General features: G+C 36.7%; 1 protein-coding gene and 2 pseudogenes across 10 annotated transcripts; all 3 read left to right on the top strand.

Annotated features, from left to right (window-relative positions):
- Positions 1-2,205: 2,205 nt before the first annotated feature.
- LOC148872879 (glucan endo-1,3-beta-glucosidase 4-like) lies at positions 2,206-10,207 on the top strand. 9 transcript variants are annotated; one of them, XM_088969763.1, is made up of 7 exons: positions 2,634-2,932; positions 3,280-3,437; positions 6,049-6,149; positions 6,233-6,354; positions 7,837-9,090; positions 9,699-9,726; positions 9,818-10,207. In XM_088969763.1, the coding sequence occupies exons 4-7, from the start codon at positions 6,285-6,287 to the stop codon at positions 9,954-9,956; spliced, it is 1,491 nt and encodes a 496-aa protein (XP_088825889.1). In that variant the 5' UTR covers positions 2,634-2,932; positions 3,280-3,437; positions 6,049-6,149; positions 6,233-6,284; the 3' UTR covers positions 9,957-10,207. The 9 variants fall into 9 exon arrangements, with proteins under 9 accessions (XP_088825888.1, XP_088825892.1, XP_088825891.1 ...); XM_088969764.1 differs by having other exon boundaries at positions 2,701-2,932; positions 3,280-3,483; XM_088969762.1 differs by lacking the exons at positions 2,634-2,932; positions 3,280-3,437 and adding an exon at positions 2,206-2,585.
- Positions 10,208-10,996: 789 nt separating this feature from the next.
- On the top strand, positions 10,997-16,383 carry LOC148872878 (constitutive photomorphogenesis protein 10-like; annotated as a pseudogene). Its single transcript, XR_016107289.1, has 5 exons — positions 10,997-11,026; positions 11,215-11,353; positions 14,208-14,281; positions 15,708-15,855; positions 15,952-16,383. The product of XR_016107289.1 is annotated as a constitutive photomorphogenesis protein 10-like (transcript).
- Positions 16,384-20,329: 3,946 nt separating this feature from the next.
- Positions 20,330-21,564, top strand: LOC148872877 (pentatricopeptide repeat-containing protein At4g01570-like; annotated as a pseudogene).
- The last annotated feature ends 2,308 nt before the right edge of the window (positions 21,565-23,872 follow it).

The raw sequence follows: 23,872 nt of genomic DNA, 5'->3' as shown, positions 1-23,872 counted from the left end.
AAAAAAAGATAAGACCAATACAACCAAGAGAAAATGTATGAAAGAAGTAAAATTTTTCGTTGTAAAGGTAAATGAAGCATTGTTGAATCCAGTACCAAGCCACGAAACATTTTGTGATTAGGTTTGAAGCAAACTTTTAAAGTCCAGCACGAAGCACCAGCACAGCCAAGAAAACATGTCTGAAAGAAAAAACAAGGAAAGAGAGAATATGAAAAGAAGATTAGTACCATGTAATTTGGGATATTAATATTTAGGATATTAAAACAATCAAAGTAAATATATGATAGTGAAAATTCCAGATTAGTACCATGTAATTTGGGTGTAGTGTTATTTTGGTCCCCAAACTTTGAAATGCAATAGTTTAGTATCCAAATTTTTAAAATGTGCTAATTTAGTATTTGCCATTAACCATCCATTAAGTGACATTTGAAAAGACAAAAATACCATTTGAGTGTCATCTAATTCTCTTTATCAACCATCTAAACATTGACAAAAAATGAAGTCCCAAATCCTTGCCTCTTTTGTCCAAGAAAGTTGGAGTCACCAGAATGCCCACGGAGATATAACCCCAACTTTCTTGAATAGAAGATGCAAGGATTTGAGACTGTTTATTTTTATTAACATGTAGATAGTTGATAAAGAAATTTAGAGGACACTCAAAGGGTATTTGTGTCTTTTCAAATGCCACTTAGTGGTTGGTTAACAAATTGGTACTGGATTGACACATTTTGAAAGTTCAGGTACTGAATTGTCGCGTTTTAAAGTTCGGGGACCAAAGTGGCACTAGGCCCAAAGTACAAAGTACTAATCGGGAATTTCCCCTATATGATATGACGTCTTCATGGTTGGTTGATATTTTAATCTAACATGCAATAGATATTAGTAAATGCATCATATTTGGTCTCTAAATTTTAGTCATATTTGGAAAACAATTTAGGTTTTAGTTATGGTAACCCAACCAAGGCCCGAAAATTTCGGACATTAAATTTTTAAATTCCTATACTTCATGTGAAATTTCAGATTTTTGTATAAAGCATATAAGATAAGTAAATACAAATATAACATTTTAGAATGAAAGAAATTTATCCAAAAAAAATCACTTGAAGTCTTGTTTTTTTTTTTTTAACTTCATTTTGGGGGTGTTGCCAAGTAACCAGATCTACTACCCATAAGATGCTACAACCACACATCTAAGGATATGTTTCATAATTGTATGTGGTCATCATTAATGGAGACTGAATCTGGCTTGATGTGTGGCTGTAGTCTCTTGTGGGTAGTGAATTTGGACAAGTTCACAATATGTATGATTTTGCTGATGTGGCAGTATTTGTTTTGAAAAAACAAAATCAATCGGAACAGGATCTATTCCTCACACTTGGGTGCCTCACATGCACATCCATCATGCATTGGGAACATCTCTCATGAATAATAATTTATAAGTACGGGCGATGTTCCCAATGCATAGTAGGATGTGTGTGTGAGGCGCCCTACATGAGGAGCAGATTCGGTGTCAAACATCCCCTTGGATTTTGGTTCTGAATTGTACAAATTATCGAAATTTAAAACCCTATTCAACAATTTGGCATACTCTTCTTGTCTTTTTTTACACAATTAGGATTTTAGATGTCTTCCTAATTAGAAACTAGTCTACATTAATAATCTAATTTGTCTTTTTTTCTTTTTCCTTTACGGGCCCAATATTGGGTGATGAGCAAAATCTATATGCTTTGATGGTGATAAGGAGATTACATTATTCGTATTAGGTTCAAAGTATCAATACATCCTGTGTATCGGCAAGGGCATATCGATACAAAAAAAAACAACCGGTTAAGGTCAAAAGAGTGGAGAATTCAGATAGATAAGTACATGATCCATATATCCGAATAAAAAAAAATCCTTTGGCAGAAAACAGGTTAGGTAGGTTGGAAGAGGAAGAATCAACCCTAACATGCGAAAAACGCCCAAGTTGGTATCCAGTGTTCTTTAGTCAGTTTTTTCTGGTGAACCAAATCAGGAAAATTAAATGGATTATAAGTTTTGACTATTGTCCGACCCAAACCCGGACGGCTGCTCATTCGGATTTTAGAGATCGGAACTCACCTCATTTATGGGTCGGGTCATGGATATCCAAGTCCTGACCAATCCCATGTCTTTCGTCTTTCGTGGTCTTCAGGAGATTTAAAAATGGAAAAAGAATCTGTCTGTACAAAGTTCAAACCGAAAAGAAAAAGAAATAGACTTTTGGAGTGGAAAGGGACAGAAAAAACTGCAGAGCAAAAAAGGAAAAAAAGAAAAGCAAAAATTGTTAGAAAAGGGACCCTTCAAATTCCAGTCCCGACTGCCCAATAAAAATGGGTAGCGACAATTGATACCCAGAAGGCCAGAACTCAGAAGTCCAGTCTCCAAGAGTCCAGACTCGTTTTCACATTATTTTAAGCAAAACTGCTAAACATCCCTGCTAGATTGTAGAACACTAGAATGTGGATAAACTAATGTGAAAAATAGGGTTCTTTGTTCTTACTTCTTACCCAATTGTAATCACTAATCAGTTGTGTATGGGTTTAGAGTGGGAACACTGATGGAAGGTATGTATTTGTTTATTTACTTTCCTTCCTTGTCTTGGTTTAGTTTAACTTTGAACAGCCACTTGTTGTAATATATTCCACTAGAAAAGTGGAAAGCTTGTTTTGAGAATGAATGTGGTGATTGACGCATGTTCTTTTTTTCGGCTGCTGTAGTTCCATATTGGGTTTTAGAACAAAATCTTCGTGGGGTTTTCTTGGATTCTTGTTCTTTTGTTCTGTGAGTCTGTGTCTGTCTGAAGTGAGTAGCTCCTTGGATGTAGAGGCCTATTACTTCAAGTGTTTTGATGGGTTTAAAAGGTCGATAACTTATGTTTTTTATTTTTTAGTGCTGGGGGAGGTCTGATCAGGTACATTTCTGTCTCTCTCTCTCTCTCTCTGTCTCTCTGTCTCTCTCTCTTTTCTTCGATTTTCCTTTTCTTTATTGTTATTGACATCTGTTTATGCTTTTTTATTGTAATGGCATGTAGAGTTATCTTTATTTTCTTCTCCTTCTTTTTCTCCCTTCTTTTCTCGTTTCCGGAATCCCCATAATGGCTTCCGATATCTGGGTATTTTGTTTGTAGTTCTGTTGGCTTCTTTTTCTTCTTCTTCTTCTTCTTCTTCTTCTTCTTCTTCTTCGTACCAACACTGGTTACCATATCCCTGGAACCTTTTAGTTATCAAGGTGTAAGTGGTTGTTCTGCAATTATCTCAGGTATTCTGGTAATCTTATCACCTGGGTACCTGGTGATTCAACATAATACCATGCAAAATACATTATGCAAGGGTCTGAGCTGTTTGGCAAACTTGGTCTGTGCCCTTCTTGATTTGTTTGCTTTCTCCCGAATCTGTACAGCGATCCTGAGGTGTCTGGTACATTTCCAATCTATCAACCAAGAAAAAAGAAAGTGTTCTAATTGTTAGTATTATTGATCTCTTTGTTTTGTTAAATTTCATTTTTCTTCCTCATTGCTACTTTTTTGTGGTTTTCTTGATCTAACGAACTCTTAAGCTTTACTTGTTAGCTCCTCCTCCATGGTGTTACTTTATAAGCTATTATTTTATTCTTCATTTGCCCTTTTGTTTCTTAGCTTCTTTTGTTACTTTGTTCTTTCTGTTGGCAAAGACTGTGTTACAGTTCTGTTCCTTTCACCCTTTTCTTTATTGTTTGATGGCAAACGTGGGATTACATTTTTGGTTTGATAATCTTTGTTAATGATCATGCAAACGACAGTTGAATTGCATGCAATTTTTTGGAACTTGTAAAAGATTAAATTTGATGAGATAGATATCCTGATAGTCATTTGGAAGATTGATAGGGTTAACCCTATAATCTTGTCTTCTTCTCCCTTCAAGCATCAAGATGGGTGCTGCTGGTTAGACTGTTGGAGGCATAGTCCTGTGTGTTTTTGCTGCTTCATTTGTTGAACCTTCAACTTTAGATTGTTCTTTCCTTAGTATAAATTGTTGGTTACCGAACTTCAAAATCACAGTAACTTATAGAAAGTTCACAATTAGTTGGTACTGGGTTAGGGAATTTCAAAAGTGCGGTAACTTATAAATGATTCACAATTAGTTGGCATCAAGTCCAATGGTCCATGTAATCAGAAAATATCATCACTCATTGTTACGACAGCGACTGTATAACATTTAGTGCAATTTATCTGGAAAAGTCTTATTCAACCTCTGTATTCTGGAATTTGTTTTGGTCAGTTTGTCAAAATTTGTTCTGGTAATTGATTCATCTTATCCTCTTGCCTAGTTAATTAAAATTATTATGTTCTTTGAGAGTTTGCAATGTATAATCATGGCAAATTGATTATACATTATGGCAACACAATTTTCAAACCATTTATCAAGAAGGAAAAAAAAATCATGGCAAACTGATGCCCTTCCATACTAATAAGACAAGCTATATCATAACCTAAAGCCTATAAGTTGGGAGGCTGGATTAACCAATAAAGTTGCCTCAATATATCAATTATAAGCACTTAGTTAATCTTTCTTTTTCCTTGTGGTTTTTTAGGTATCATGTTGTCTCTGTGGATAAGGTTAGGTTCTAAGAGGACTTATTTTATGGTGATCAAAAAATTTCCTGGACTCATCCTATTTCCATTTGAGGTCATCTTTTTGCTCCATTTTTTCACCTTTTATTCATTTGGTCTCTGTTGGAATCTCTGGTTCCACAAGGGTTTAAATGATCCTTAGAATAGCTAGCTTAGAATACTGCAGAGATGCTTTCATCTCTTTAGAGGGGTCTGACAGCGGGGTTCGTATTTTTAAGTCTTGTGATGTTTCCTTCATGCTTACATCTTATGCCTTCTAGATGGAGAGTTGATGAACTGCTTCTTCATCCATTACTCCAATATAAAGTGTGCCTTTTGATTTGGGATCACTTTTTTTTGCTATCTTTTGAATCATTTACTCCTTTCCTTAGGACATGCAGAACTTCCTTTTGGAATTTAAACCAATTACCCTTCAGTACTCAAGTTGGATCATGTGGATAACCCTCCTGCTTGGGAACAGAGAGATGGGAACCCTTCAGTACTCAAGTAGGGTCATGTGTAATCTGGTGGATATGGGAACAGAGAGATGCTTGGATATTTTCTCTGAAGTCAAGTTCACCAAGATGATGGGGTGATTGAGTTGATTGAGTGGTTTCCACTGGAGTTATATTGGATTCTGATATCAGATTCTTTCAAAGGCACGATTGTTGACTCTTTTCTTATTGAGTATCAGTCTATTGCTCACTTAACCATGAAATTTATTGCCCTTTGGTGATTCATCCAAGGTAGTGTTATTTAATTTTGATGGTTGCTCCTTGGGCTAGCAGAGGATATCTGAGATGAAGGAACATTTTGGAGATAGCAAATGTGTGGTGACAATCATTTTCTGGGCCAGAGAGGATTGTGATTCGGTGAGGGTTAAGTTGTCCTTCTCTATGGTCTTTGTCCATCTAGAACCTTGTACTGTTTGAACAGAGCAATTTGTCTATTTCTTGTGTGCACTTCTTTATTGATCATGTTTCATGAACCACACTTATTTTTTAGTTAATTTATCTATTTCTTTAAGAATGAAATGCAAGTGAAGAATGAGTTTGTGAAACTCTTTGGATTCCTTTGTGGGTCCCACCACGTCTGTAAGGCAAAGAAATCCAAGAGTAACATAAACTCATTGTTTGCTAAAATTTCTCTTTCTTCAATAACCAAAGTCATGCCCTCCTATTGATGCAGTGTTAATATGTCTATCCTTCTGTTATGTAAAACAGTGGTTTACACCAATGTTTGACTGGGTTGGGTGTATGAGGTGATGGTGCTTATTAATGACTTCATGGATTTTCTTCACTTCCCTTTGATCTTATCTTGGTTCTTATTGTTTGGCATAGGTGCTTATTGTTATTTTTTAGTTATCTGATGAACTTCAGTGTTGCTGATATTTAACTTTTAAAAAACCAACCAAGTTGCATTTATATCTTTTTTGGCAGTTGACAGGTTTGTTTCTAGAGCTCAAAATTTCAGTGAAGTTTAAGAAGGTTGTGGCTATTGTTCCTCCCTCTTTATTATTTGCCTTTTCTATTACTATCAGGTTTGTTTGAACTTAAAACTTTGTACATTAGTACCTTTCTATAATCCCTCTTTGCTGAATATCTGACTGTTACAATTTTGCAGTGGATAGAAAAATACCATTTTGAAGCTCTAGGTAGAAAACTTACTCGGCCAGATGATGCCTGAACAATGGCTAGGAGGCAGTATGGTTTTTCTCCTACTCGTCATGTTTTTCAATGCATCAGGTATTTCAGTGTGCCTACTTTGGATACATGCCTGCCCTTCTATCTTGGCAGAATCTTATTTATTTTTGATGATTAATAACAAAATTATTAATGTATAGTTACATGTGCAGAGATAAACAGAATACTATCTTCTATTACCCAAAACACGTCCTAACTATTGTGACAATCCTATGACAAAGAATCAGCAAAGCTGTTTGCTGACATGTGGACCCATGCACACAGTTCTCTTATCATTGCTTTACTCTCCTTAAGTATATCCTTCCAATGTTAAGTTCCCTTCTGTTGTTTGCCATCCACCCCACTACCATCTTTGAGTCCCCTTTCACTATTTGTGATGTTTAGCATCCTATGCAACCTTATTCCTTGTAATATTGCTAGCAGTTCTACTCTTGTTGAATTTCCATTACCTGTTGGCCTTGAGAAGATGGCTTTGATATGGTCATTGCAATCTCTAATCACTCCACTAATACCTGAAGGTCCTAGGTTCCCCAAACTGCAGCCATCAAAGTTTAGCTAATGATTGTTGATACAAGTGGGTCCGTTGAGTGGACCCTTTTGACTAGTTGAGGGCCGTAAGAGGAGAGAGAAAAATACATAGCCTATAGTAGATTTAAGGCTATAACATGCTTTGATTTAACTTTTAAGGTCAGCATGGAAACCAAGGCAAGTATTGGCATTATATAATGTACTAATGTAGATGATTCAGCTACCCTTGCCATCTTCTTAGGATGTCTTCCAATGGAAAGGCCACAAAAAGCTTTGCTAATGTCCCACATCCAGCAAGAGGGTTCCCAAAATTACTTATTTAAGCCTTGATTTGTCCATGCATATTTTGTTATTCCTTTTGTCTCAAATGGACCAAAGTGTAGCCACCCTAATACATCTCCATCTCCCTCTACTTGGATCTCTGGGGTGTCAAAGTCCTTGATCAATCTTAGTATGAGGATACAAACTAAAAATGAACTTCTATTATTTTCTTAATGATAGACTTGTTCCAGGTGAACCTTTTCTGAACATGCTACACTAGGCACAGCTTTGATAAAAATTGAGCTTGATCTGATAAGTTGTGTATTGCAAAGATTAAAACTGTCCACTGGTATTAGCTTTTTCCTATGAAGTTCTTGAGAATGCTTCCTTGGTTCTTTGTCTTTGTCGCATCTAACAAGAGTATGCTATTAAATCATGAGTCCTTTAAAGCTCCTGCTAAACTTCTTGAGCTATTTTAATGTAAGATTGCTTGTGTTTTACTCTATGCACCCACAGGGCTCTTTTATTCTTTTCATTCCATATGTACCATATAACTGGAGGTAGCAGAATTTCTTTATACATTTTATTCTTCAATTATTTGAAATCATTCACATATTTGCTAAGGGAACATCTCTGAAAAAAGATAATATCTGCCCAGACAATCAAGAAGAAAGCCAAAACTGGTTTTTTCCTTCTTAGAGAGAGTTTCTGAATTGTGTTCTATGAACTTTTTAGGTGCATTTGTGGGAATAAACATTGGCACAGCTGTCACAGACTTGCCATCAGCTGCAGATGTGGTGGCAATGCTTAAAGCTAATCAAATCACTCATGTTCGCCTCTATGATGCGGATGGTCACATTCTAAATGCCCTTGCAGGCACTGGTGTTGAAGTCATGGTGGGTGTGACGAATGAGGAGGTTCTGGGGATTGGAGAATCACCATCAGCAGCAGCAGCTTGGGTCAATAAGAATGTTGCATCTTACTTACCAGAAACCAATATCACGGCAATTGCTGTTGGTAGTGAGGTCCTGACTTCAATACCCAATGCTGCTCCTGTTCTAGTCCGAGCCATGAACTACCTTCACCATGCTCTTTTGGCTTCTAACCTCAATTTTCAGGTCAAAGTTTCAAGTCCCCAGTCAATGGACATGATCCCTAGGCCTTTTCCCCCTTCCACTGCCACCTTTAATTCCACATGGAACTCTACCATGTACCAGTTTCTCCAATTTTTGAAGAACACAGGATCATTTTACATGTTAAATGCCTACCCCTATTATGGTTACACCAGAGGAAATGGTATCTTTCCAATTGATTATGCACTTTTTCGGCCACTTTCTTTGACCAAACAGATTGTTGACCCAAACACCCTTTTCCAGTACCCCAGTATGTTTGAATCTATGGTTGATGCAACTTATTACTCCATGGGAGCTCTCAATTTTTCTGGGATTCCAATCATTGTGACAGAATCAGGTTGGCCATGGTTTGGTGGAGCCAATGAACCTGATGCAACTGCAGATAATGCACAGACCTACAACAACAACTTGATTCGTCGAGTGCTTAATGATTTGGGCCCCCCTAGCCAACCAACTATACCCATCAGGACATACGTCTATGAGCTATTCAATGAGGACAAAAGGCCTGGGTCTATATCTGAGAAAAACTGGGGTTTGTTTTTCACAAATGGAACATCTGTGTATCCTTTAAGCTTTGGTACTTCAGATCGCGTTGTGGGGAACTCTTCTGGGGTGGGGGTTTTCTGTGTGGCAAAACCGGATGCTGATTCAAGTTTATTGCAGTCCGGTCTAAATTGGGCTTGTGGGGAGGGACAAGCTAATTGCAGTGCCATTCAAGAGGGGCAGCCATGCTATGAACCTAACAATCTCCAGAGTCATGCTTCTTATGCTTACAATGATTATTTTCACAAAATGCAGAGTGCTGGGGCGACCTGTGATTTTGGTCGTACAGCCATAACTACCACTGTTGATCCCAGTAAGTTCCTGTGCCCTTATCTGATGCATTTCTTGGGGTCTTTATGTGGTAGTAAGTGGTTGATTTTTGTTACCATAAATTCTTCTCTATTGTTGAAGTAGGCGATTTTGCAGTAAAACAGATGTAGTTGGTATATTTACATAAAAAATATTATAATTTATTTTTAGAGAAAAGCTGTCTTTAACGTGATTCTTAAACATGCTTTTTTTATTGGCTCCAGAACTTTGTGTCTAGATGTGTCCCAACTGCCACACCTGTTTTGTGCTTGAATTCAGGAACAAGAGTGTCTTGGATTGCAACCCAACATCCTTGAGTTCAATCATGATCCAAGAATTTGGAACCCTTGTCCTCTCTTTCTCTCTCTGAGACGCATCATTAAGAGAGATCCACGTACAACTTTACAATTATTTGATAAACTTTTTTTAGCTTAAAAGTAACAAAATATATTTAATAAAATGTTCAATTTTATGCAAGTAATGCCTGCCTTTTCATTGTTCTTAAAAGATTTTCCTTCTTTCAGTACAATTAAATATTAAACTGTCCATTTTGAAGTTCCGTATCAAATGCAGTATGGTTTTCTGATTCTTTATGGGTTGTACCCTTTACAGGCCACAGTTCATGTGTTTTCATGGGAAGGTGAGTACTTATTTTTATCTTTAACTGATGTATTTTAGATTATTTTAGTCGTTTGTTGTTCACGGCTTCATATATTAGTCTGTTGTAACAGTTCCGGTTCAAATACAAGTGGGTTATTCACGCCTCCATCAGCATTTGGACCCACAGGCCTCATGGGGTCGAGCTCCATGCTTCAAGTTCCCAGGATAGTCTTTCTGATTCCGGCAATACTTGCTATAATTGGATTTTGAAGGGAAAATCTATTCAATTTTTGCATCAGCTTGTGCAGTTTAAGGCAGTGCTATTGAGGCTGCAGTCCTGTAAAGAGTTGAAGGAGATCAATTAGTTTGACAACGCCCAAGTTTCTCTTTTTCTTTTCATCCACTTGGTTCAATTTGTATACATTTTGAACCAGTTGGTAGGCTTTGTGATTTTTTTTTTCTTTGATGTTGAAAATTAATATTAGAAAGCAATCTCTTGATGACTGTGGATGTAGAAACCATGAATTCATGTAGTTGGTCATCCAAATTTATATTTATTGACAGATGTTGCTCATCAGTCATCAGAAAAAAGTAGTTTGGTCTCCCTAAATTCACTCAAAAGAAAAAAGAAAAAAAATTGCAGCCTGGTTAATATCTAGTTGGAAACTGGTAAACCTCCACAATGGCCACGGATTAAAATAACAAGGGTGTTTCACTGAACTGTTGAGGTTGAGGCATGTTTAAATAAACGCATCTTTAGAATGCAAAGGATATTATAGTTATTTGCAGCCTTAATACAAGAGGAATTTTAAGAAAAATGTCTCGTACAGCTCTTTGGACTAGTTGCCTCAGAGTGGAGACAAAATTGGCTATTAATTTGTGTTTGTCAATTCCACTATAAATCTCAAAAATACATTTTATGATGCTAAGACCCCGTTTGGTTTGCGTGAATAGGGGTCTGGAATCGGAATTGGAATTTAGAATGGGTTATTTTGATTTTAATTGTTTGGTTGGGTGGAATCAGAATTTCATTCCCATTTTCATCCTGCTGGAATGACATTCATTCAATCCCTTAGGAATGAAATTCTATTCCTTCTGATTCCAATTCCCATTCCCATTCCTGTCTGAACCAAAACAGAGTGGGAATGGATCATACCGATTCTGATTGTGAACCAAACGGACCATTTTGATAGTTTATGGAAAGTATAAACTATCCACGTACACTAGAGAAATGGTGGAATTTGGGTCATCAAATACGAGGCTTAGATGCTTAGACTGGGCAAATATTTAGTGGAATGCTTTGTTTTAAGATGGCTTCTCAAAACTCAAATGATGTGCTTGTTTGGGAGAGTTTTCGCGCAGCGGCTTGACCATGACCATTCAAGACCTTTTTCCAAAGCCTATAAGCCGGATATTACTTAATATCCATAGACTCGACTCGGAGAAGACGAGGAAGAAGTGATAAAACACTAATCGGACCCGAGCTCCTCGGTCGGCATTGGAGCAGCAGGGTTGGGAGGAGGAGTAGGAGGTCGGTCATGGCCGTCGACCAATACAGAAGGAGATAAAAGAATTCAACATGGACCCACCTACCGACTGTTCTGCTGGACCCAAAGGTGACAATCTCTATCAGTGGATCTCCACCTTTTCATTGGTCCTCCAGGCGGGTATCCCTTTATTTCTTTCTCCCAACTCAACTCCCCTCTCTCTCTCTCTCTCTCTCTCTCTCTCTCTCTCTCTCTCATACACACATATAAGCTCTCAAAGTTGGAAAACTCTCTTGGTGTTCAAAGAAATGGACGATTTTGAATTATGTTTTTTTTTTTTTGCTGCATTACATCTCCAAACAAAGTTCAGTTGCTAAGTTTGATTTTCTTGATAAATCTTCCATGTGGCTTCTCTGCTTCTTTCACTGATATAGGGCTTTCTGAAGGCAGGCGATTCTTTGCCTAGTTCACTATTTCTTCTTGATGCCATTGAACCTCTCTTTTCTGAGTAATCACGTATTCTAACGCCCTCCAGCTGCAATCTTCACTTGTTGCTCGAAGTCTGGAGTCTGCTGGTTGCTGCTTCTTTCCTACAAACTCGCTACTACTAAATAATTTAATCATTCCTGAACCTAGAGAATGTTCTGATTTATGCTTGTTTAATTTGACTAGAAGCTAAAGGAAGAGAGCGACGGAAGTGGATAGTGTAGTAATTCGGTCAATTAATTTCTCAGAAATGCTCCATGACATCCTTTTATCACCTTGTCCAATTAAATACCCACAAATGATAATTCAAAACTTGTATTTACGTGGAAATTATAATGATATAGCGAGGAGAAAACTGACAAAATGCTTCTAAATATTTTGGTCATGTATTTCTACTTGAACTTTAGTTTTTTTCTTGACCTGTTTTCCCCCTTATTATTTGCTATTTATTCTTGAGAGGGGGATAGACTTGAGAGCAGTTTCCTCTTATCCTTTTTTCTCTGAAAGTTGATTTATTTGAGACTGAAAATCTTATATGTTTTAATCATAATGGGCCTCGGATGTAGATGTTCTTGGTGAGGAATACCATCTTTGGTCATTACAGAACTTGTTAACCTTAATACCAGGTTTTCTTATACATATTTAATCAAATTTCAAAGCAAAGATTGCAAGTTTTTTAGCTACCTGAAATCGATGATGTGCCAAATTTATACAATATCCATCCATATTATGAAAGCAGTTAGTTTTAGGACTTTTGTTACCCTTGTGCATGTGGAAAAGAAGCAATTTATAGTTTTAATTGGTCATATAAAAGGAAGATTTTTCTATTATATATTTTTTCATCACTAACAATTTGAATTTTGTTAAGAATTTAAATAATACAATAAATATCATCACTCTATCAATATGAAGCAACCCTTTTTTGCATACAATGGAGCCTTCTGCTCTCCAATCCCATATCTATTTTCAAATTAGGCCCTGTCTACTGCAGGACTGCACAATCCCATATCTATTTTCAAATTAGGCCTTGTCTACTGCAAGACTGAAATATGTTTCTTCCCTGTCTGCCTCTTCTCTGGTGAGGGGAGTGATTAATCAAAGGAGTTTTCTGTTCTTCTGATCCAATTGAATGATGTATTCATAGAGTGGCCAAGAGACTAGCTTCTCTATGATGCCAGTATATTATCTCCCACCCTAATTTATCCACCCAACAATTTGGGAATCACCTTGAATCTCCAGCCTCGATGGATGAATAGAGGAGGTAAATCAAAACTTGTGTAGTAGTGATACAAATAGTGCTTTGATTGAATAGAGTGGGTGTTTAGTTAAAATGTATTTTATGCTTACTTTTATCCTGTATTTTAATGGAATAGAGTGGGTGTTTAGTTATGTTTTGACTTTGTATTTCAACATGCAAGTCTGAAGCTTAACATGAAGTTTCAATCATGCATTTATTTCAGGGGACAGGATAAAAAAATGTTGGCGCTATAGTGGATATGCTCATGATATCTTTTCTAGGTCCATGAGGTGCAAACATATTTCTTTGGTGAATTTACATATAAAGCCATTAGCATGATGCAAGAGGCATCTGTGTCACTCGAACCCTTGATTTTGTTGTTTCCTGGTAGTGTTGTTTATTTTGTCAACTGTACAAATTTTGTTTCAACAAAGCTCTAGGTTAAGAAGGAGATGCAAACCCTATACAAAGGAGTATGGTCTATCAAATAATCTACAAATTTGTGGAAGAATTTAATGATTTTTGTTATGAAGAAATATTGATCAAGCACAGTTTATAGTCTCTTTTTTGGGAGTTTATGTTTTGATAGATTCTTGAATGTGATTGTGGTCAAGTAACTAAAATGGATTGACCAAGTTTAATTGGTTTTATATGTGTAGTCTACTTAATTCATGATCTGTATGAAGCATTCCCCACTGTCTTTTTTATGCACCAATTTTTCCAGTTTTTCCAATGTCTTGGAAAAAGCCTCTTTATGTGCAGGGTAAGGATGCATACATCTGTCCCTCCCCAGACCCTACATTGGTGAGGTCCTCGTGCACTGAGCTTCCATTTGTTTTCCAGTTTTTACATTAGTTCTATATATATATATATATATATATATATATATGCAATAATATAATATTTTTATTATCAGTAATGTAATAATAATGTAGGCATGGTACAGTTCTTGGACTTGTTACTATTTCTTACAATCTCTGCATTTTCTAAGGCTTTCTTTCATTGCTGAATGAAAGTTTTCTGCTCTTTATTTTCATTTTGATGGCTCTGAGGGTATCTGCTTATTCATATGCACCATAAAAAGCAACTGAATGTATATAATAGTTACTGATCTATATGTGTGAAGTATTAATTTGAAATTCTGATTTTAGTTGCATGCAAGGTTTAAGAGATGACTTGGTGAGCATATTTTTCTTTTCAGTTCTTTTGCTATTTTTTGTAAGAATAACTAGAAACCTTGTAATGAAGTACATAATTTAAGCCAATTGGAAATACTTCTAATTTGATTTGGCTTCATTTTCTTATTTGTAGGCACACCATATCAGGGTGGGATATTTTTTCTGGACATTACATTTCCACATGATTATCCATTCAAACCACCCAAGGTATGCTTAGTAACATTCCAAAATATTGAACATCAGTTCAGAACATATCTCACAGTATCTTGTGTTCATGAAAAAATATTTTTCCTTGTCCTATGGTGATGCTATAAATCATAGTCTTCATATTAGAAGGCATGATATATCTCCTTAAGAACAGTAAGGGTGCAAGTAGGGTACACTACATTGGTCCCAGGGCGTATTCTGGTTTTAATGTATGCTCAACTTGAGACCACTCATGTTGCACTCTCTAATGAATTATAATCCATAATCTATGCTTTTCAGTGCAATATGATGGCAGTTGAAATTTTCTCTTATAGTTTCCATGTGAAGGGGTATTTTGTGGTTTGTAAGAGATCATCATCATTTCAATAAATGATCTACATGGGAGAAGGTTAGCTGATCCCAAATGGTTGGGGTTAAGGCTAAGTTGAGTTGCATGTATATGGGATAAGGCACATGATCAACTAGGTGGCCAATGCAATTGGATGGTTGCATGTAACCCGTGCATTCTTTTTTGTTTTGTAATGGTCATCTTCTCTCCATGCCCTGGCATGGTAAGTTCCAGAGAAAACCAAGGAAAAGTTCCAATTTGGGCTAGCTGCTCAAATCTGATCAGTGCTAGGGCAGGGCCTATAACCCTGTCTGTCTGGACTTAGTGGAGTGGCTTACTGATAACCCCATTAGCCCCTACCCCTCCCCCTTCCTTCAACCCCACCAAAAAATAAAAAAATAAAAGAAAGAAAGAAAGAAAGAAAGAAAGAAAGAAAGAAAAACAAAGATAGTGGATTCTATACAGTTAGGTGTATTGTGTATATAATACTTAGATTGCAGATTTAATATTGTTGCATATGGATCAATTTACATAGAGGTCACTTTGCTTCTCTAACTTAAGTGTTTCCCAGAAGATACCCATGTTTTGGACCATGGCTGTCTCATGCATGTTTTCCATTTTAGTTCCAGCTTATAATGCTTGGACTTTGGATTTACCTTATATTTTATATGGATACCTGAACCACTGTTTCTTAATAATCTAAATAATTACTAGAAAGTTTCCATGAATTTGCTGATAAACCACTAAGTAGGATATTTACCCAATTACCCTACATCCAAATACTTGACTGTGTGGCTAAGGATAGGTGAAATGTGGTAATAATCCTGATTAACTCTTGAATGAATAAATTAACAATTGAGTTGGTTTTTCATGAACTTACCTGTGTAGGGCTTGTGCAACTGTGCACCCTGCTTTCAGACCCCAATGAGCATGTTTAATGTGTATGGTAAGCAGCAGGGTGAGGGGGTGACTTTCCTCATTACAACCTTCATGTTTTCTAGGAAGGAATACTGCATAGTATATTAATGATTTTTCATCTACTGGTTCTTGTGTATGGTGTTGTTTTTTACTATTTTCTTTTCCTGTTTCTGTCCGTAGGTAGTATTCAAAACTAGGATCTACCACTGCAATGTTGGTGCTGAAGGAAACTTGACTTTGGGGATCTTGAAATATGGCTGAAGTCCTTCTCTAACCATCTCAAAGGTGCTACTTGCAATCAAATCAATATTCAGAAATCCGGACCCAAGTAAGTCTTTCCATGCTCTTTGTTGCCATAGTTTTTGTTTGACATGGTCTAGGAGGTATTTCTTTCTACTGAACCTCTGAAATCTCATCCTTGTAGATACACCTCTCGTGTCTGGCATTGCTCGCTTGTACTTGACTGACAGAACTAAACATGATGAAATAGCTGCAGAGTGGACAATGTGATTTGCTAGATAAAGTTTCATCAATTTGATTACAGAGCATTTAGAATTGCTGATGTCAATGTTATAAGCAAAAGGAGCCATAACCCAATAGTAAACCGTGAATACTAGATGTATTTTTTTTTTTATTTCTTGTAAATCCCAACTTTTCCCATCTGTTGATGATTCATTGGATAATTGTGGGATGACTCGATATATTTGGTATGTTTATGGCCAAAAGTATTCTTCCTTTGGATAATTGGATGTGATGATGATGATGATGTTTAAACAGGATATCAAAATACTCTTATCAATTTGTATCAGGATGGGACTCGGCATTTCCAATGTCTACCAGAAGGTATTCTTGTTTGGATCAGTGTTCTTCAATCACCGGAAGCATCACTCTGTCTCTTTGCTGCATTATATCTTGGATGACAAAACAGTGAAAGGGAAAAAAGTGAAAAGGGGAACAACCTGGTATATTAACAATACTATACAGGTATGATATCTGAAGGCTTGTTTCCTAGGATATCTACTTGGTGGGGTCTCTAAAATGTGGATATTATTCTCAGACCACCAGAAATACGGTTGTCACACCCTAAATATTGCTTATTTTAGGAGCCATCACTACCCATTTACGTCAAAACAATCAGTTGAGTCAAAATCCTGCACTGATGTAACGACCCACCCACCAGTTAATTGCGTAGTTTGAGATATGTGATTTGCAGTTCAAGGTCTCGTTGCTGTTGGGTTGAAATTTTACCTAACCACAAGAATATTGGTGGAGAGAGAAAGGTTACATTTACGAAATATGAGCCTTGAGAACAACTAACAAGTATTGAAGATAAATTCAAATTTTGGTGTTAATTTCTCTTCCCAACCATCAGATGAAATATGAGAGACTCTGGGCACCCAATGCTTCACAAAAAGATCAGATTTTGATGAATTAACTTAGTGGAAGATCTGAGATAATTTCATAGAGAAATAGTTGGTTGGGTTAGTGCAGAATCTGAGGAAATTTATAGTTGAGATCAATGTTCAAAATATCGACACGTATTGTTCCGAGACCCCTTCGCTATACCCCTATAATGGGTGTATCGGGGGTCTGACTGGTTCAGGGGGTGGAGGAGCCCTAAACCGCTCCCGCCCCCCCGAACTGGTTTCAGAAAAAACAATTTAAAAAAAGCAGTATTGATTTGCCCAATATGCCGGTTTGAACCTTGGTTGGTTGAGATTGTCATTCCAGTAGTTGAAGGTTTTGCCGAGGTTCAAGCAAAACTTACCCACCAAAAAGATAGAATGCAAGAGAAGTAAAGAAATTGGACGGTTGTGTTCAATGACATGAATCTTGGTATTTGGTTCCATAGCCTGCTCAATCAACTGGCTACTACTGCGCAAGGTTGATCCTCTTTTCAATTGTGGAGGAAATGAAAGAGACATTCTACCTCTCCACTTCTTAGGAAAACCTAGAACTTACTCTGATTATTCACTAAGAAAGTTCTGATGACCCCATGTTCCTTTCTAAGCAATCGGAGGTATCTTATCTTATCTTCCTTTCCTCCAAGCATGATAAGCAAGCAGGGAAGGTGCCTTGTTGCAAGCTTGTTTGACAATGGGAAGTGAGTCCAATCTGAATAAACGCCATTATGATCTTAGCATGTCCAAGAGAACCAGAAAACCAGTAAAGCTCGAAGGATCCAATCGACAGGCCATAACAATGCGTCATCCTGGAAAGTGGAATCATCCCACAACAGAAGTCGATGAAGAGAAGGACAATTATAAATCTCAAACAGAAAATTCTTCTTCAAGAGTTGTTGAGGAAAGGAAGAATGCCAAATGTTCTCCTACTCCAGGAGTTGATGGCAAGGAGGACACCACTGATCATAGAAGCGTCAAGGAGCTGATCAATGGTAATGGTGAGGGAGAAGTGAAGCGTGGTCAAGGTAGTCGTAGTAGTGGGAATTCACTTGGTCATCGTTTCACTTTCACAGAAGAAAAACAGCTCCAGTTGGTGACCAAACAGCAAGGAGAAGGTACGGAGGGAGTCAAAACAGGTGGGATGGTAAGTCGTTATGTTAAAGCCCTGAGCCACTTGATCAAGGTCAAGCGTGATCCCCATCTGGGTTCCCGGAAAAAGCATGTTCTCCGGCTAAAAATGTAGTTATTGGTTTATCTCTACTCTGGGTTGTTTGTGATTTTGTGTTTATCTCTACTCTATCCCCATCTCTATAGTTATTGGTTTCATTTATGTTTTTACTGTATCAGTATTTCCTGTATTCTGCATTTGGTGATCATGGATCTGTGCCATCTATTGCTTTCCTCTTGTATGAGGAAGGAGAGAGAGAAGAGAATTAATGGACATAAATAGAACAACTCTTTTGATTGTGGTCGATATTAATTCTAGGAACATAATTATTTCTATTAAAGCTGGTTCTAAAGATGAAACCAGATGATCATATAAATTTAAATATCATCATCATGTAGCCTTGTCCCAACTATACGGGGTTGGCTACATGAATCCTATTTTGCCATTCCCTAATGTTTAGTTAATAACTTTTTACTGCTTCAACCTATGTCCTTTTTGGCCCCTTCAACTTACAAAAAAATCACTTCTTACCGGTGCTGAAATGCATAACATTGCGAGAGAGTTCTCAATGGATTCAGACATTCAGTTAACAGAGAGGCAAGTTTTGTCATGAATGATTTGTTAATGTATTCAGTTGTTCACTCTTTCTTTCATCAGCTATTAGATTGGGAGATCACATCAGGGCGTACCCCACAGACACATTTCTTGTACTTGTCATTCAATACACGGTTGGGATGTGTTGTGAGGGACTTGTGGGTCGCTGGAGGTTTAAAACAAAACTGTTCCATACATTGCTAGGCAAATTCTTTTCTTTTTTGATAAAAGATTAGCAAGATGATAGCATTAATAAAAAATACAGTTATAAGATACAAAACAAAAGCAGTTAAGGTCTAATTAAGTCTTGGTTGGTCAGATCTGAAATTCACTCCAGTGAATACTGGACAAACAACCCAGACTCTACCCAGAAGCACCTGCGCTGCCGGCAGTATTATAAGATATATTTACATAGCCAAAAGAAATAGCAAATTCTTTTCCACGGTTTCCACCTCCTTTATAAGAGTACTAATATTGAAAAATCTGTTTGGTTGTGAAAAACTAAAATGACTAAGAAATGCTAGGTCCAATACACCAACACCAAACAATCGCCCTTGAAATAATTTATAACCTTTTATAACCGGACATTGCTCAGCGCCGAAACAACAAAATTAAAGCTTTTGATGTATTGATAGAGCCTCACCTTGGATTAGATGAAGTAACTTGTGGGTGGCGCCACAACAATACATCTAATACATATTCTACATTACTATCATTAGGGGTGTAAATGATCGAATTCGAATTGAATCAGACTATCCCAATTCAAATCCGATTATAAAATCTGATATCCGATGGATATTGAAAATTAATATTCGAATTCGAATTCGATTAAATATTTGAATATTTGATTCGATTTAAATCTAATCAATTAATTATTTTAGGTAATTAATAAATATATATATTAAATATTTTATTTATATAAAGTATATAAATTATTTATATAATTTAATTAATTTATATATAAATTGTATAAAACATTTACGCACGTTGCTTGGTTAGAGGGAATAGGACCCTGGAATCGGAATCCAAGGAATGTGATTACCATTCCGGTCCATTTATTTATTTTTGACAGAAAACACCCTAGTCGATTCCAACCCTTACTTCAATACACTTAAAAGAAGTACTTCTTTTAAGAATTGGGGTCACGCATGAAGTGGTTTTTAAGTAGTTAGGGCTGTTTGGTAAAAAAGTGGGGAAGATGTATTTTTTTTTAAAGAAGTATTTCTTTGAAAAAGTGACTTTAAGTTGACTTTTCTTTTAAGTATTTGAAGAATTACTTCTCCAAAATAATATGACGAACCAGCCCCTAACAATTTTTTATAATGACCAAAATATCCCCACGAGTTTATACCTCCCCCTTCTCCACTCATTCGAACCTCAACCCTAGCAACAATGGCGCACCGATTGGCAGGTCCATCGGCGACGATCAACGGTGAGGAACAGTGGCCGATAGACCTATCGTTTGGCCAATTCCCTTGTTCGAGCATAACACTAGGTCAAATCCTAATCTCTGTGTGCTCTACTCACTGCTTCTCTAATCTCTATTGATAATCGATGTTCTACTCAACTAGGTCAATCCTGACTCAGTTCTATCCGCCGTGACTTGTCTTTTTGCATGATGCAAAGCTATATTTGCAATGCGCCATGGTAGAAAACTATCTTCTGCTCTCCTCAGAACTTCATCCTAAATCCAAAACCTCTTCCTTGTGGCATCCGTCTCCAAAGCCCTCTTTGAGTCCGGCACTCGGAACCGCGATGGCGATTCCATACCACTCTACGAATCTCTTGTCCTCCAAGTTCTCTGAAGAAGCTCTCTCGATCTCTGGAAGAGGATCGATTTTTTTAGATGGGCTTCTCACAGGCCTGGCTACAAACACTCTTCTACGTTTACTCTCAAATCTTTTAGGTAGTCTGTCAAATTGGGCACCTCGACAAGCTCTGTCCTTTGTTGTCTTTGATGGAGGATGGTGTCATTGTTGATTCTGCGACTTTCAAGCTCTTTCTTGATGCTTTTATCCGATCATGTAGGTTTGATTCGGCTATTGGAATATTGGATCTCATGGAAAACAAGGAACTGGCTTGAATCCTCGCATTTATAACTGTTATTGTTGTGCTGCTTAGAAAAAACTAGTTGGGTTTTGCTCTTTCTATGTTTTACAAGCTTATTGAAGCTCTGAATGGCGACAATGGCATCGTTCTTGATGCACTCGCCTATAACGAATTGCTTGTTGCTCTGAGGAAAGCAGGCAAGAAGGCGGAATTCAAAAGGGCTTTTAGAAATTGAGATCTAAGGGGTTTGGATTGGATGCATGGGAGATGGGATTGGGCAGGTGGGATTGGTCTTCATAATCAAGGGAGGTGGGATTGGGCAGAGAGGCTCATGAAACATGTAAGGGATGTTACACTAGTGCCAAATGTTATCAAATGGAGGTATAATATGGAGGCTTCAATGCGAGACCCACAAAACAGACAAAATGATTTCACGCCAATGTTTCCATCTGAAGGTAGTATTAGTGAGATCATGAGTTTCATAGCTTCATTATCCAAGGATGCATATATTGATTCATAGATTGATTTTGAAAATGGGAGATCACAAAGTGAAGATGAAACTTCTTCTAGCATTGATCACTGGTCATCATCTCCTTATGTAGATCAACTTGCTAATGAAGTAAAGTCTACCAACTACTCTCGGTTGTTGTCAATGTCTAAGGGAAGACGGGTGCAAGAGAGAAGTAATGGTTCATTTGATATTGATATGATCAATACATTCCTGTAAGTTTTTTTGGCCAAGGGGAAGTTGAGCTTTGCGTGCAAGTTGTTTAAGATCTTCACTGAAATGGGTGTCAATCCTGCAAGTTACACAACACCTTAAAAGTATTTTCTAGAAGTATTTTGTGAAAATTGCGTCTTAAAAGTACTTTCTGGAAGTATTTTGTGAAAACTACACCTTAAAAGTATTTTCTAGAAGTATTTTGTGTAAATTGCACATCGAAAGTACTTTTTGGAAGTATTTTGTGTAAATTGGGACTTGAAAGTGCTTTCTAAAAGTATTGTGTAAACTACATCTTGAAAATACTTTCTGGAAGTATTTTGTGAAAACTATAATTTAAAAGTAATTTTTGAAAGTATTTTGTGAAAACTGCACCTTAAAAGTACTTTCTAGTACTATTTTGTTATTTATTAATATTATTCATTATTTGTTAATATTATTTATAATAATAATAATAATATATTATTATTATTATTATTATTATTGTTAATAGGATCCACATGACAGCCCACGTGGACTCTCAATTAAAATGTATAGTATAATATGTAGAGTATTTTATATATGTATGAGTGAAGTGAGGGCTAAAATTGTTATTTACATAAATATAAGCAGTTATGAGAAAATTAGCTTATCAAACATTCTCACCCCAATAATTAGTTAAAAACATAATAAGTGATTTGAAAAGTGGGTCAGCAAACAAATAAGTAGTTCTAAGAATAAATACTTCTTTTAACAATTACTTAATCATCAAACTAGGGTTAAAGTTTGAAGGCTGTGTAAGCAACTCCATCAACCTCCATACTACCCGTTGTGGCGCAACGACCTGTCTCTAATGAAGTAAGACAACCGTCAACCAACCCCATCTCTGGTGAGTTAAGACTGTCATCGACCATCCTTCGTCCTCTTCTTCTTTTTCTTCTTCCAAATCAGCCACCAGCCGCTGCCAATCCCATCTCTTCAATTTCTGGATTTCTGTAAATATCAGAAACCAGAAAATGGAAGCATGATGTATGAACACTATGTGAGAATGGAGTTAAGGAAGTCGATGGAGCAAAGAAATTCATCAAGGAAGAGAAGTTTCAGGTCACCGATCTCAGCGACACGTCTATGGAGTCTATCCCCAATCCGTCTCTGAAACTCGCCACTATCAGCAACCTAGATATTTCTGTTATCTACAAATTTTTATTAGCCTCTTGGTTTCTATTTTGCTTAGCTCTTGGAGTTCTATTTATCTCCACATATCAAATCTAAATGCAGTAAATTAGTCTCAGATCGTATGGCTTCGTTCTTCTACTTCTTCTGAAATTATTCTTTCCTCTTGGCTTCATACACTCTACAGGTCATCCAATAATATTATTTTATTTTTTTGTTGTATTTTAATGTAAATCCAAGCCTGTCTATAAACAGAAAATCTTCTAAGCATGCCTCTTCTTCGGTTATCTTGTTTTATTCATAAATTTAATTTATCTATTTTTTTCTGCAATGTTAACAGAGCATTCCAATCATTAAACAGTGAGACTGTTGAACATTGTCGTGTCAAGTGTTCACTCAAACCAGCTTAAAATCTCTTCCAAACTCGATTGGGTGTTTATCCAAGCTCCAAGATCTTGAATATCTCTAACAACCTTATCGAATCCCTACTTAAAACTTTCGAGAATTGTAGGTGGGTCCTTTCTTCTTCTTCTTCTTTCGGATTCGTCTGTTTCTTCGCCGATACCATTGAAGTTCTTTTAACAGGGTCAAAGTTGGAAATTTAAGCTGATTCCCATTCTAGATTCTGGTTGAACCAAACAATAATGGTCGGAATTTGATTCTGATTCCTGATTGAACAAAACAAATACTAGGAAGAGGTGATTCTGATTCCGATTCCTGGAGATACGGATTCCAATTCCAATCCTAGCCATGAAGCAAACAGATTTGAAATATTTTATATGTTATATATAAGAATTAAAAAAATAGGTCGAATTTGGATATTTATCGAATTGAATAAGGTCATATGCGAATCCAAATCCGATTAGGTATTCGATATGAATAGGATATCCGAATTCAACCAATTTAGGGGTGGATGTGAATCGAGCTTTTCATGAGCTATTCGAGCTTGGCTCGGCTCGGTCCAGACTGAGTTTCGGACCGAATTTGAGCCAAAGCACCAAGCTCGTTTACTAATTGAGCCGAACTTGAATATTATGCAATTCGATTCGTTAGGCTTGTGAGCCTATTTGAACCCTATATATGTATAGTTTTTATATTTATATATAATATTCATATATAATTATATAATTTATTGGTGTACACACACTCATATTGTGGTCCCTATTGTATTTTATATTTTCTTACTTTATCTAATGCTTGGGATGGGAGGGAAAGAAAAAACCGTTGATTGAATCTTGAAGACTTGAATTGCTGAACT

This window comes from Nelumbo lutea, chromosome 2 (genome assembly GCF_056320005.1).
Source record: "Nelumbo lutea isolate HS-2025 chromosome 2, American lotus-T2T, whole genome shotgun sequence".
NCBI lineage: Eukaryota > Viridiplantae > Streptophyta > Magnoliopsida > Proteales > Nelumbonaceae > Nelumbo > Nelumbo lutea.
Note: the sequence above shows the minus strand (reverse complement) of the source record. Positions and strands in the feature narration are given on the sequence as shown.

Excerpts from the sequence above, each read along its gene's own strand:
- LOC148872879 (XM_088969762.1), top strand. The coding sequence starts at position 6,285 with ATGATGCCTGAACAATGGCTAGGAGGCAGTATGGTTTTTCTCCTACTC. Across the intron at positions 6,355-7,836 it reads CATGTTTTTCAATGCATCAG|GTGCATTTGTGGGAATAAAC; the intron begins GTATTTCAGTGT and ends TGAACTTTTTAG. Across the intron at positions 9,727-9,817 it reads TCATGTGTTTTCATGGGAAG|TTCCGGTTCAAATACAAGTG; the intron begins GTGAGTACTTAT and ends CTGTTGTAACAG.